The following is a 12284-nucleotide window of genomic DNA, read 5'->3' as shown; positions in this document are numbered from 1 at the left end:
GAAAAGTCTGAAAAAGGAATGTAATAAGCAGATACTATTCTCGGGTTACAAGTGTGTACAGCTGGCACATGTGTGACGGACAAGATCAGATGAGTGCAACAGAAATGAAAGGTCATATAGACCCCAATACATATGAAAACGTAGCCTATGCTTCAGGTGATGAATCAGAAATCAGTTCAGAAAGATGGATTCTTTAATAAATAGGATAACAACAATGGGGTAACCACCTGGGGGAAAAAATGAACTCATTTCACTTCTTACTCCAAGATAAATTCCGAATGGATCAAAATTTTAAATGTCAAAATTATGTTCTAAAGATAATTTGTCAGTGATTTGTTAAGAGCGTTCCACATTCTTTCTCATTTGTTTTATTTCTGTAGAATCAACAAAAACACTTCCATTGAGTTGAAGCTAACATTCACATTTCATTGAAGAGCTCTCAGAGTAAGATGGGGCTTAACTGGGGCTAGCCCAGGCTCTGGGTCAGATATAAGACAAAACAGGAAAATCCAAGTCAAACAGCAAAATGAACGTGATCAAACAGACCAAGGTGCTAACTTAGACAATAGGCAGGCACTCAGATGTTTTGCTGAACAAACTAATCTAATCAGAAATTTAGGAGAGCTGTTGTTAAATTTCCATAGTCCTACAAAACCTCCTTCCCCAACCCTAGCATACACTTTAAATTGTAACGAATAGCCTCCCAACAAAATGAGCGTTTCTTTCCACTCTCAATTCTATTCCAGCATGACTGATTTCCAAACCTTGAACTTCTGGGCAGCTAGGCTCGCTGCTCCTAAAGTCAGACACAATCCTAGTGACTTCTCACTGCCTTAGAAACTGCCACCACAGAACTCATGTCAGACTCAAGCAGTAATGCCAAAGAGCCTGACCTGGAGGTGGCCTCGTAAACACAAACTGTCAAATTGATTTGAGCTTTGTACATAAATTTCTTTCTGAATTGATTTGAGCTTTGTACATAAATTTCTTTCTGAGTGGCACAAAAGCACTGTGTTGTCACACTTTACCAGAATCATATTTTTCTGTGTCCCCAATAATATTATGATCTATTTAAGGGTTAGGTGATTTGCAAAAGGCGATTTCTGAGCAGGCATAAAGAGCCCTATTCATAAAGACTAATGTTTAATAAATTTAACTTTTGGGGGGCCGGCATTGTGGTGCAGTGGGTAAGGCCACTGCTGCCCACAGCAGAATCCCGTATGGATGCTGGTTTGTGTCCAGACTGCTCCATTTCTTTTCTTTCCTTTTTTGTTTTCTTACAATTATTTATTATTTTTATTGAAAAGGCAGATCTAGAGGGGAGACAGAGAGAAAGATCTACTGCTGGTTTACTTCCCAAGTGGCCACAAAGGCCAGAGCTGAATTGATCCAAAGGCAGGAGCCAGGATTTCTTCTGGGCCTCCCAAATGTGTACAGGGTCCCAAGGCTTTGGGTCGTCCTCTGCTGCTTTCCCAGGCCACAGGCAGGGAGCTGGATGGGAAGCGGAGCAGCTGGAACACAAAGCAGTCCCCATATGGGATCCTGGCGCATGCAAGGCAAGGACTTAAGCTACTAGGCCATCACATCAGGACCAACTGCTCCACTTCTGATCCCAATTCCTTTGCTAATGGCCTGGGAAAAACAACAGAAGATGGCTCAAGTGTTTGGGCCATGCTACCTGTGTGACATATTTGGATAAAGCTCTTGGCTCCTGGCTTTGGCCTAGTCCAGTACTTGTCATTGTTACCATTTAGGTAGTGAAGCAGTAAATGGAAGATCTCTTTATCTGTCTCTCCTATTCTCTGTGTAACTCGGCCTTTCAAAATCAATCAAGGGCCCGGCACGGTGGCTCAGTGGTTAAGGTCCTCGCCTTGCACGCCCCGGGATCCCATATGGGCGCCGGTTCTATCCTGGCAGCCCCGCTTCCCATCCAGCTCCCCGCCTGTGGCCAGGGAAAGCAGTCGAGGATGGCCCAAAGCTTTGGGACCCTGCACCCACGTGGGAGACCCAGAAGAGGCTCCTGGCTTCAGATCGGCATAGCATCGACAGTTGCGCTCAGTTGGGGAGTGAATCATCGGATGGAAGCTCTGTCTCTCCTCTCTATATATCTGCCTTTCTAATAAAAATATAATAAAATAAATCTTTTTAAAAAAATCAATCAATAAATCTTAGGAAAAAAATAATAATTCTGACTTTGCTAAAGATGTCTGTTCTCTTAACAGTCATGACTTAAATTGTCTTTCTAGTTCATCATACTATAGGAAAAGCTTGTTACAAAACTTACATAGCATTATTAACTATTTTGCAAAGTTTTATGCTTCCACTGATAAATAATATTGCTCAAAATATAATAATGGTAAATAAAGGAAAGTAATATTCCCAAGTTAATTCTACCCTTCAATATAAATTAAAACATCATGTTTTCACTTATAACCACTTCTTCACAAAACAGAATTGCTGGTGATATAAAGAAATGTATACAATAAATTGAAAACAGGTGGTGAAAAAAGGAAACAAAAAAGAAACAAATATCACATGAAGAATGTTAACCAAAAGTTGGAAAAAAATGTTTGAGATGGAAATACTACATAATCCAATTTGATCATCATTCATGGAAAATGGGTGATAAATAAAAAACAGATGGGGAAATGGAAATAAACAAAAAAAAATGGTCAGGAAAATCAGGTAGAGTGCTAACCAAAAGTTTTACTTTTTTTCTTAATGCTTACAGATATAGAAATACCAACTAATCCGATTTTGTTATCACCTAGTAAATATATGTTCCAAATTAATCGCAGTGAATTCCAAACATACATAGAACCAAAATGCTAAGAACATAAGCTAATTTTAGAAGATAAAATTGAATTGAATGAAACCACCTAGGAATGGTGCTCAAGATGACCTTCATAAAACCCTCTTCAGCTGTACACGTAGCCCCAGATACCACGGGCCCACATTTTCCAGTAGCCAAGATGGGCTGAAATACGTTAGCAGTTACCAGATTAGTGGCATTCTGTAAGTTTAGAGAAAGAGGGAAGGGATGAATATCTCTGAAAAATAGAGCTTTCCCACTATAACCTCCTGGCATCACCCTCAGTGTTTCTACATAAAGAAATGATCAACAGGGGCCAGCATTGTAGAGCTGCTTGTGACAACAGCATCCCATGAGAGCACCAGTTTGAGTCCTAGTTGCTGCACTTCAGATCAAGCTCCCTGCCAAAGAACCTGGGAAAGCAGAATAAGATGGCCCAAGTGTCTGGGGCCCTGCCACCCAGGTGGGAGACCCAAATGGAGTTCTGGCTCCTGGGTTTTGCCTGATCCAGTCCCAGTCATAGCAGACATTTTGGGAGTGAACTAGCAGATGGAAGATAGCACTTTCTCCCTCAAAAGTAAGTAAAAACATTGCAAAACAAAGCAAAAAAAAAAAAAAAAAAAAAAGACAAATGGCATAACACTGTTGTTTACTGAGCAGCCATTGGTACAAGCTGAGAATGGCTCCAAAGTGATATGAAAGCAATCTCGTAAGACACCGGTCATTGTGGTCATGATCAATGATGCTTCAACTCTGGATTGAGTTAGATCCAAATTATTGAGCATCTAGAAAAGAAATGAACTATCTGTCCTGTAAGGAAGCCACTCAGAGGTTAAGTCTACCCCACAAATATTTTGTGCCTAAAAAATTGAACTCTGTTGCCTATATTTGCAATTAGTGTATGAGGTAGGCATCCAGCACAGCAGTTAGGATCTTCCTTTGGACACCCATATCTCATTTGAAGTGCCTGGATTCAAATCCTGGCTTTACTTTCAATTCTAACTGCCTTCTAATGCACAGCAAACGATGGCTTGAGTAAGTGGGTCTCTGTCATCCGCATAGGAGACCCAGATGACACTTTTATTAACTCCTGGCTTCAGCCTGGCCCAGCCCCAGATATCAAGGGTACTTATGGAGTGAACCAACAGATGGGAGAAATATTCTCATTTACTCTCTCTCTCTCTCTCTCCTTCCCTTCTCTTTCAAATAAAATGAAGATAAATAAATAAAAAATAAAGTCAGATAGCATATAATAATCTAGATTTCTGGCTTCTCTAAAAATCAGAACTGGGCCCATAGTCTCACATCACAGTGACTGGGCTGAGCCCCTGTACGAGGCCATAATCAATGAATTATTTTTAAGATACATGGAATTTATATATTTTTACATATTCTGTATTTCTATAAATGAAGAGTAGATCTGAGTATTTTAATAATCAAGGAAGCAAACATAGGCTAACTTTATATATCAGGCATACAGATAGATGTCACAATAAAAGTAAACCTACTTTCCTTTCAGAGATGGACTATTTTAAATATCTCGGAATTTTCTGTGTATGTGGAAATATACATACATTTGCTTACTTTCTTTGAGTAAAGCAAGACATGATAAAGTAGTCAGTGTGGCTGGAATGAGTTTTCTTATGTATTCATCATTACTTTTCATTAGGTCAATGACAGCATTTAAAGGAGACAGCAAAGTTATGAAATTATTTGCAAAACACATAAAGGTAAGCAAGGTTCTGGGGGGTCCTGGTGGAGACGGAAGGGGTCCCTAAAGGCCCCTACCAAACCTTCAGCTTTTTCCCTTCAAGTTCTCCTACTCCATCTAGCAAGTGATTTCTTTGGTACCTTCCTTGTGTGACCTTTATTAGCAACCATTCTGGTTTTCTTTGAACCCCGTGCCTCCATCCTTGTACCCCCTTCCCCACAGCAGTGCCTGTACCACCATGCCCTGCTGCTATTTAAGGCCGAGCATTGACTCACGGGGTCTTGAGGATTTACCAGTTTTTCTGAAGAGATGGTTGTTTTTTCTCTGAAAGTTGACCATAAACAAGGGGAGCCCCATTTTGAGCTGCAATTGCACAAGCTTAATAACTCCTCTTCCCTTCTCTTAGGTCCAGGAACAAATAAAGTTGCTGGAGAAGCGTGTGGTACATCTAGGTGTCGGAACTCCAGGGAGAATTAAAGAACTCGTTAAACAAGGTTTGTTTTTTTAAAAAAAAAAAAAAAAAAAAAAGCCAGTGACTCTCCTACCCGGATAGTTTGCGTTACTCAGCGTGAACCTGGGAAGCCACATTTGAGGTTTACAGATCCAGATCTTTGTATTAATTCAGGATGTAGAAACTTAGCCTTCAGTCTCCAAAGCTGGCCAGCAAGCTTACAATGTAATAGGGAATGATAACAGCATTGGCTAGCTGAAGTGTGCATGCCCACCTACACACCCTCACACTCCAGTTGCTGAAAGCCTCTTGAGATAGTGGAGTTGAATGTGTTGACCATTTCCCGTTCATTTAACTGAATCTTGGCTCCTCAGGATTCCTGTTCTGGTGAAGGAGTGTAATGTAAAACATTAGAGATTCAGTGTCTATAGAGAGCATAGCCAATCTCATAAATCTGAGGTTCTACTCATAATGATTTTGATTTGTATTTCCCTTATTAGTGATGTTGAGCACTTTGTCTGTAGCTCATGACCAATTGTATGTCTTCCTTTGAGAACTATCTGTGTAGATCTAGTCCCCAAATTCAGCTGGATAGTTTCATATTGAGTTGCTTGAGTTTTTATGTATTCTGGATATGCAAGCCCACTTGAATATGTCTTCTCTCATTCCATAGATTGCCTCTTCAATGTATTGTTTCCTTCATGATGAAAGCGCTTTTGTTTGGTGGAATCCCATTTGTCTGTTTTTACTTTTATTTGCTGTGATTTTGAGGGTGTGATCCAGAAAATCCTTGTCCATTCCAATGTCCTGAAATGCTTTTCCCTAAGTTTTAATACTCTTAACGTTCTAAATTTCACATTGAAATATTTAATCCATTTTCTACTTATTTTTTAAGTAGTAAGAGATAGGACTCTAGTTTCATTCTCATAACATGGATATTCAATTTCTAGCACAGTTCATTAAAAATACTCTCCTTTTCCAAATGCATGTTGCTAGTACCTTTGCCAAAGGTCAGCTTACTGTGTTGATTTACCTCTGGAGTCTCCTGTTCCATTTGTCTATGAATCTGCTTTTTTATACCAATATCATGCCAATGACTATAGCTCAGTAACATATCTTAAACTCAGGCAGTGTAATACATACTGCTTTGTGCTTTTTGCTCAGGATCACTTTAGCTGCTTGGCGGTCTTCTGGTTTCACACACAACAGTGAGGGAAACAATCAACATGGTTCTATGAAAAATGTCATTGGGATGTTTCACAGAGATTGCACTAAATCTATAAACATTTTCTGTTTTATGTAAATTTTAATACAAGATGTATTCCCATTTCTTTATGTCTTTTCTAGTTTCTTCCATCAATGGTTTATAGTCTTTATTTCAGAAATCTTTCCCCCTTGGTTAACTTTATTCCCAGGGTTTTTATTGTTGTTGGTTGTTTTGTTTTCTCTTGAAAGTTGTATTGTTTTCTTGATTTCCTTTTCACAGGATTCACTACTGCTATGTAAAATGCACTATTAATTTTTTAATGTATCCTCCATTTCTCTATTATTCAAGTATATTTATTATTTACCTTTAATCAGCTTTGTAGATATAGGAGTTCCTCTCTCCCTCTGCTCCTCTTCCCTTCCTATTTTAAAATGGTCCCAACTAAAGACCATTATGCAAAGTGCTACTAATTTTTATACATTATCTTTGTATCCTGCAGCTTGGTGACTTTGCTTATTAATTCTAAGAACTTCGCAATGGAGTCTCTCAGATCTGAAGTAAAATCATGAAATCTGCAAACAGTGACTGTCTGACTTCCTCCTTTCCAATGTGAAGGCCCTCCATTTCTTTCTCTTGCCTAATTGCTGTGACTAAAGAATTCCAACCCTATGCTGAATACAAGCAGTTAAAAGGGGAATCCTTGTCTTGTACCAGATCTTATATAGCCTTCAGCTTTCTCCCATTCAGTAAGGTGTTGGCTTGTCTTTTTATATATGGCCTTTTTTATGCTGAAGTATATTCCTTCTATACCTAATCTGCTCAGAGCTTTTATCCTGAAGGAATGTTTGAATGTTATCAAATCACTCTTCTGCATCTACTGAAATGTGTATATGGTCATTGTTCTTCATTCTGTTGATCTAGTGTATCAGATTTACTGATTTGTGTATGTTAAATCATCTCCATAACCCCAAAATGAATCTGACTTGATAATGGTGAATGATCTTTTTAATGTATTTGCTGTTGGGTTCAGTTCACTAGTATTTTGTTAAGGACTTTTTGCATCTGTATTCATCTAAGATATTGGCCTATAGCTTTCTTTTTGTGTTGTTTCCTAGCATGGTTTTGGTTTAAAAACTCATAGAATGAATTTGGAAGAATTTCCTTCTCTTCTATTTTTGGAAATAATTTGAGAGGAAAAATAAGTTTAGCAGGAAATTATTTAAGGGAAATCATTGTGGCAGGGAGATGGATCAGAAGTGGAGCATATAGGACCTTGGTTGGGACCCATACAAGATGTTGGCATCTTAGGTAGCTCCTTAACCCACTACACTGCAACACTGGCCCCTAAAATATTCTTTATGACTTTATCATGAAAAGGTTTAATTTTTCATTATAATAGCTCTTTCGTATTCCATTATGCATTCTATTTTGGCAGCACATTTATTTCTAACTTTTACTAATAAAAATAATACTGCAATGATCATATTTGCAAGTAACAGGGTGTTAGTGTTGTGATGTTTTTACTGGAATACATCACAGAAGGAAAATTATTTTTATCAAATAGTTTGCATTTCCAAATAATTATTATGCAATGTCCTGTTTCAGTACAGATGGGCTGTATGTCTTTGCTCTCCCATCAGTCATAAGTTATTTTTAAGGGAAGATTTTTTCAGTTCATTTGCTTTTTCAGTTTACTGTTTTTAATTTTTCCAGGAGAGTTTTAAATAAAGAGATATGTTAAGCATAAGAAGTATGAACAAGACTTGGGGCGGGAGCAAACTGCACAAGGAAATGCAGAGGAGAGGAGCAGCAGGTACCGGAAGGCCTCAGGTCTGGCTTTCTGGGGGTGCCGTGTATTAGCTTACAACAGGAGAGGAGCTGACCATGCACCTGACTATGACACACTCAGGGCTAGGCAGTCCCTGCGGTTCCCTCCAGCCCTCACAGCCCCAAAGCATCTTATATGCAAGCTATAGCTCATCATGTCCCTGCCAGGTCTGAAGCCTATCCCCGTGATTTCAGGCTAGCAGGCGAACACTTTAGCAAGAGCAGCTTTATGCTTCCTTCCAAAGCAGCACAGCGCCTGCAAGGAGAGCATGTCTCAGAATGCCTCATTTGTTTTCCACCAAGCAGGGGCAGCACTTAGATGCACAGCCTAGCTTCTGGGGGAGAAGATGGCAAATGAAGGCTTTTTCTCATATACTTTGCCCCAGTTTATTGTGATCAGAATACAAAAAAAGAATCATTTCTTTGAGCTTGAATTGTGAGATCTTCACTACGACTCTCTCTCTCTCTGTGTTCCAGGTGGCCTTAATTTAAACCCCTTAAAGTTCCTGGTTTTTGACTGGAACTGGAGAGACCAGAAGCTGAGGAGAATGATGGACATTCCCGAGGTATGGAGGAGCCGGGCTTTGCCTTTAATCACCTTTTGTTCCATGTGAACTTGAATTCAAGCAAAGTAACAAAGTCTGTGATGTGAGGAGTTGATCTCCATCTTCTAAGTCAGAGGTAGCGACAGTGATGAAGGCTGCACTTTGCCCTAAAACCAGATGCATCCTTTCCAGGTGGACTGTGAAAAGAATCCGAGGGACTTAGCACTTTTCCTTCTCTTTAGCTGTTTTTCATCTTTGCCCTTATACCAGCATACTTCAGAAAGCTTAACAGAGTGGCTAAGATGCCAGCAGGGATACCTGTATCCTATATCAGTTCAAGTCCCAACCCCACCTTCCATCAGGAAGATAGCAGACTGCCTGGATTCAAGTACCAGCTGCAGCTTCCATCCTAACTTCCTGCACAAGTGCACCATGAGGGGTAGCAGGAGAAGGCTCCAGTAGGTGGGGTCCTTGCCACCCGTGTGGGAGACCCAGACTGAGTTCCAGGCACCCAGCCTCATGGTTGGCCTACGCTGGGCTGGCTGCTGGGGGCATTTGGAGAATGCGCCGTAGGGTAGAAGAGCTCTCTGTCTCTTGCTCTCCGACTTTTAGATAACTGAATTAAAATTGAAAATGTTTATTTTGGTACCAAAAGAGTTGAAATCCATGCATAGTTTTTAATATAAATGTTCCATAAACTTATGGGAAACACCTCGTGTACACTTTGGTCCAGGACATGACATGAACTGCCTTATTACCAGCATATTTAGAAACCTGCTTACATAATTTAGAAAGACGCTTTCATTTGCTGGGTTAGGGCAATCCTTTGGTGTCTCAGTGGATTAGAATTGAATAATTAAATGCCTTTGTGGGCACAGCATCACACTTTATATTTATAGTTATAAGGAAAAAAAAGCAATCCATTATCATCATGTGAAAAGTTGATTTTGCCACCCAGTATGCTATCAGTGGGGCTAATTTTTCAAACTGGCCTGATACCACAAAGTGGGGAAAAAAGGGTTTGCACAGTAATAAACATGGATGCCAGACACCAACAAGGAATAAATCATGACAGTAACCATGGGAGAGGCTTGTAAATAACTCATCCATGCATGCTAAATTAACTTACACAGAAAACTATGTCCTTGCAGTGGCCAATCCTGATTGGAATAGATCAGTCTATTCTATCAGACATTACCTAAGGTTAAAAAATAATTTGCTCAGGTCCATGTGCACACACACACACACACACACAGACATGCTGTCTGTTTCTTTCTTTTTTTTTTTTTTTGAATCTTTTAGGCACTTTTTATTTTCCAAAAAAAATTGTCGTTAATATATAAATATCTCATTCTCTCAAAAAATTCTACAACTATACAGCTGTTTGCTCCATTATTTGCATAGGAAATGACCACAATACAAAAATAAGAGGGAAAAAGAAGCAAAACAGCAACCAATTTATGCTTTTCATGTAGGTATGTTTCCACATATAAACATTTTGAAGCCTCTTACAAAATTTTTTTTTAATTACACCATTTGTCGTCTATTTACACATTAAGAGCAACTCTGCTAACAAACAAAACTATAATTTATCAAGTTATGAAAACTGTTTTCTAAAAAAAGTACTATATTACCACAAAATAAATAAAGATAAACAATATTTTAAAAACAAAATTAAATTTTCATTTCAATTAAAACCCCTTTTGGCATTCTGCTTATGTATTCTGCCCTTTGGTTAACAGCATCAGCAGTTTAAGATGCTGTTTGTTTCTGTCTTTTTCTCATATACTTTGCCCCTGACTAAAAACTTATTTAACAAATTTGAGATCAGGCACATGAAGCCACATTTGAAAAGAACTTGTCACCCATTTCTTTGTTTTTAATTCATCAATTCTGTTATGAGCTATTATCCCACATACTGCCTATAATCTGGGTTACTTTTAAGTCCTTGAAATACCTGTGTGTACTACTTCACTTTGAATGGCTGCAAACAAAAGCACACTTAGAGAAAAGTCCTGTTTTATGTAACTCTTCTCTTTGTTCATGTAACAGTTTCATCTCCAAATCCAGTGTGAGTTGGGACTGTTGTCCCTGATTCCTGCGGTAACAGCTGTGTGAAGACCAGGTCGCCAGATGGTTGAACTGACTCACCAAGACCGTCTTGTCTGGAGCTTAACTTTTTTTTTTTCTTTTATCCTTTTCTTTCATTTAGATAAGAAAGGAGGTTTTTGAACTTCTGGAAATGGGAGTACTCAGTCTATGCAAGTCTGAATCTTTGAAGTTGGGCCTTTTCTGAGCCTGGATCCTACTAAAGATCGCAGTTCTCACCGTGGGATCACATCTTACTGAATGACTCTGGTTATGGCAAGCCCTCAGTACATATCAGCTATTGTTTTATTATGCTGACTGTACAACCAGATGCAGTTCTGGGAATGTCTGACAGGGATTCATTGACAGAGCTGAATCTGCTTTAGCCAGCTCCCTTGTAAAATAAAGAGTCATTGGTTTGTCTCTGATCTCTGTTGAGTAGACTGAGTTTTTCTGTTGCCAGCTGGCCTGGGAGGTAACTGAGCAGGAGGAGAAGAGCAGTGAGGGGAGCTGAGGTCAGTCCTGCCCTCTGTGAGAGTGGGAAGTGAGAGTGGTGTTCACAGGATGGCTTGGAAGTGCATGAGACGGTCCACGGGAGCAGGGCTGTGAGCTCTGAGGCTTGAAGGGGACACAGGTTCCAGCATGAAGAGCCGCAGATGTATGTACTGCTTTGTAAACTGATGAAAAACAAACAAGTGTAATTACAGCTGTCTTCCTCCTTCCTTCTGTTATTTCGAAAAAAATTCAGAATCACAGAAAAGTTGCAAAAACAGTATAAATTCCTATGTCCGCTTCACCTGGTTTCCCCAGCGTTGACATCTGATAACACCATAATAGAATTATCAAAACAAAGAAGTCATATAATTTGGTACAACTGAGTGAACAAAAGTTTTCCCACTGGGCCCCACATTGTCACTAGTTGTTCTGTTTCCTAAGTTTCTGCAAAATGCTGACATTTTGTCACTGTCTCCAGGCCTCTCATAACCGTCATACTTTCAGTACACCCATGTGTATCCTATATTGTTTTCTTGCTATGGTTGACAGTTCTCCCTTTTGCCAGAATACGACACATTTGACCTGTTCTTGATGTCTCCTGTCGGGACATAAGTGCCTTGTCAGAGGACAGAAAACAGAATAGGTTGAACAATTCTCCTGGCCAAGCTTTGCAGCAAGTCCCTGGGTCAGTGGATACACACTTAAGTGGACTTGGTCAGCAACAGACCTGGGAAAGATTTTCTCAACCCTGGTGCAATGAAGCTGATATCTCAGAACTATCAAAGCCACTCAAATAACACCCTTGGAACATTCTTCCCCACATTGGGATCTCTAAGGCATCATCAAGTGACTGTCTGATGTAGTTTGACAGCAAGGAGTGGCTCCCCTGTCCTTCCTGTGGACACAGAGGGGAAAAAAAGAACTGAAACATTTATCTCCCACACCTTCCCTCCCCATCCTCCCCATCCTAATCAGAAGCTCACATGCATCATTCTCAACTATGTAATCAATATGAAAAATTTTTTTTAAATTTAAAGGGACATTGCTAGTTCAGGTAGCAAAGCTAGAAGTCAAGCCCAAGTCTCATGTTCACCTCAAGAGACCACGTTTTTCATTGGCAATTCAGAAGCCATTACTGACACATAAAA

The 12284-nt window shown here is 39.6% G+C and overlaps 1 protein-coding gene across 1 annotated transcript in view; it reads left to right on the top strand.

The window, feature by feature from the left end:
• Window positions 1–11065, top strand: part of CMSS1 (cms1 ribosomal small subunit homolog) — a 325215-nt gene extending 314150 nt beyond the window's left edge. The window contains exons 7-10 of the mRNA XM_040980584.1: window positions 4482–4542; window positions 4930–5017; window positions 8486–8574; window positions 10766–11065. Of these exons, the coding sequence (XP_040836518.1) occupies window positions 4482–4542; window positions 4930–5017; window positions 8486–8574; window positions 10766–10849 (322 nt within the window). The 3' untranslated portion in view covers window positions 10850–11065. The remainder of the gene's footprint in view (window positions 1–4481; window positions 4543–4929; window positions 5018–8485; window positions 8575–10765) is intronic.
• Window positions 11066–12284: the final 1219 nt, after the last annotated feature.

This window comes from Ochotona curzoniae, unplaced genomic scaffold (assembly GCF_017591425.1).
Source record: "Ochotona curzoniae isolate NIBS_2020 unplaced genomic scaffold, NIBS_Ocur_1.0 contig_3498, whole genome shotgun sequence".
NCBI lineage: Eukaryota > Metazoa > Chordata > Mammalia > Lagomorpha > Ochotonidae > Ochotona > Ochotona curzoniae.
Note: the sequence above shows the minus strand (reverse complement) of the source record. Positions and strands in the feature narration are given on the sequence as shown.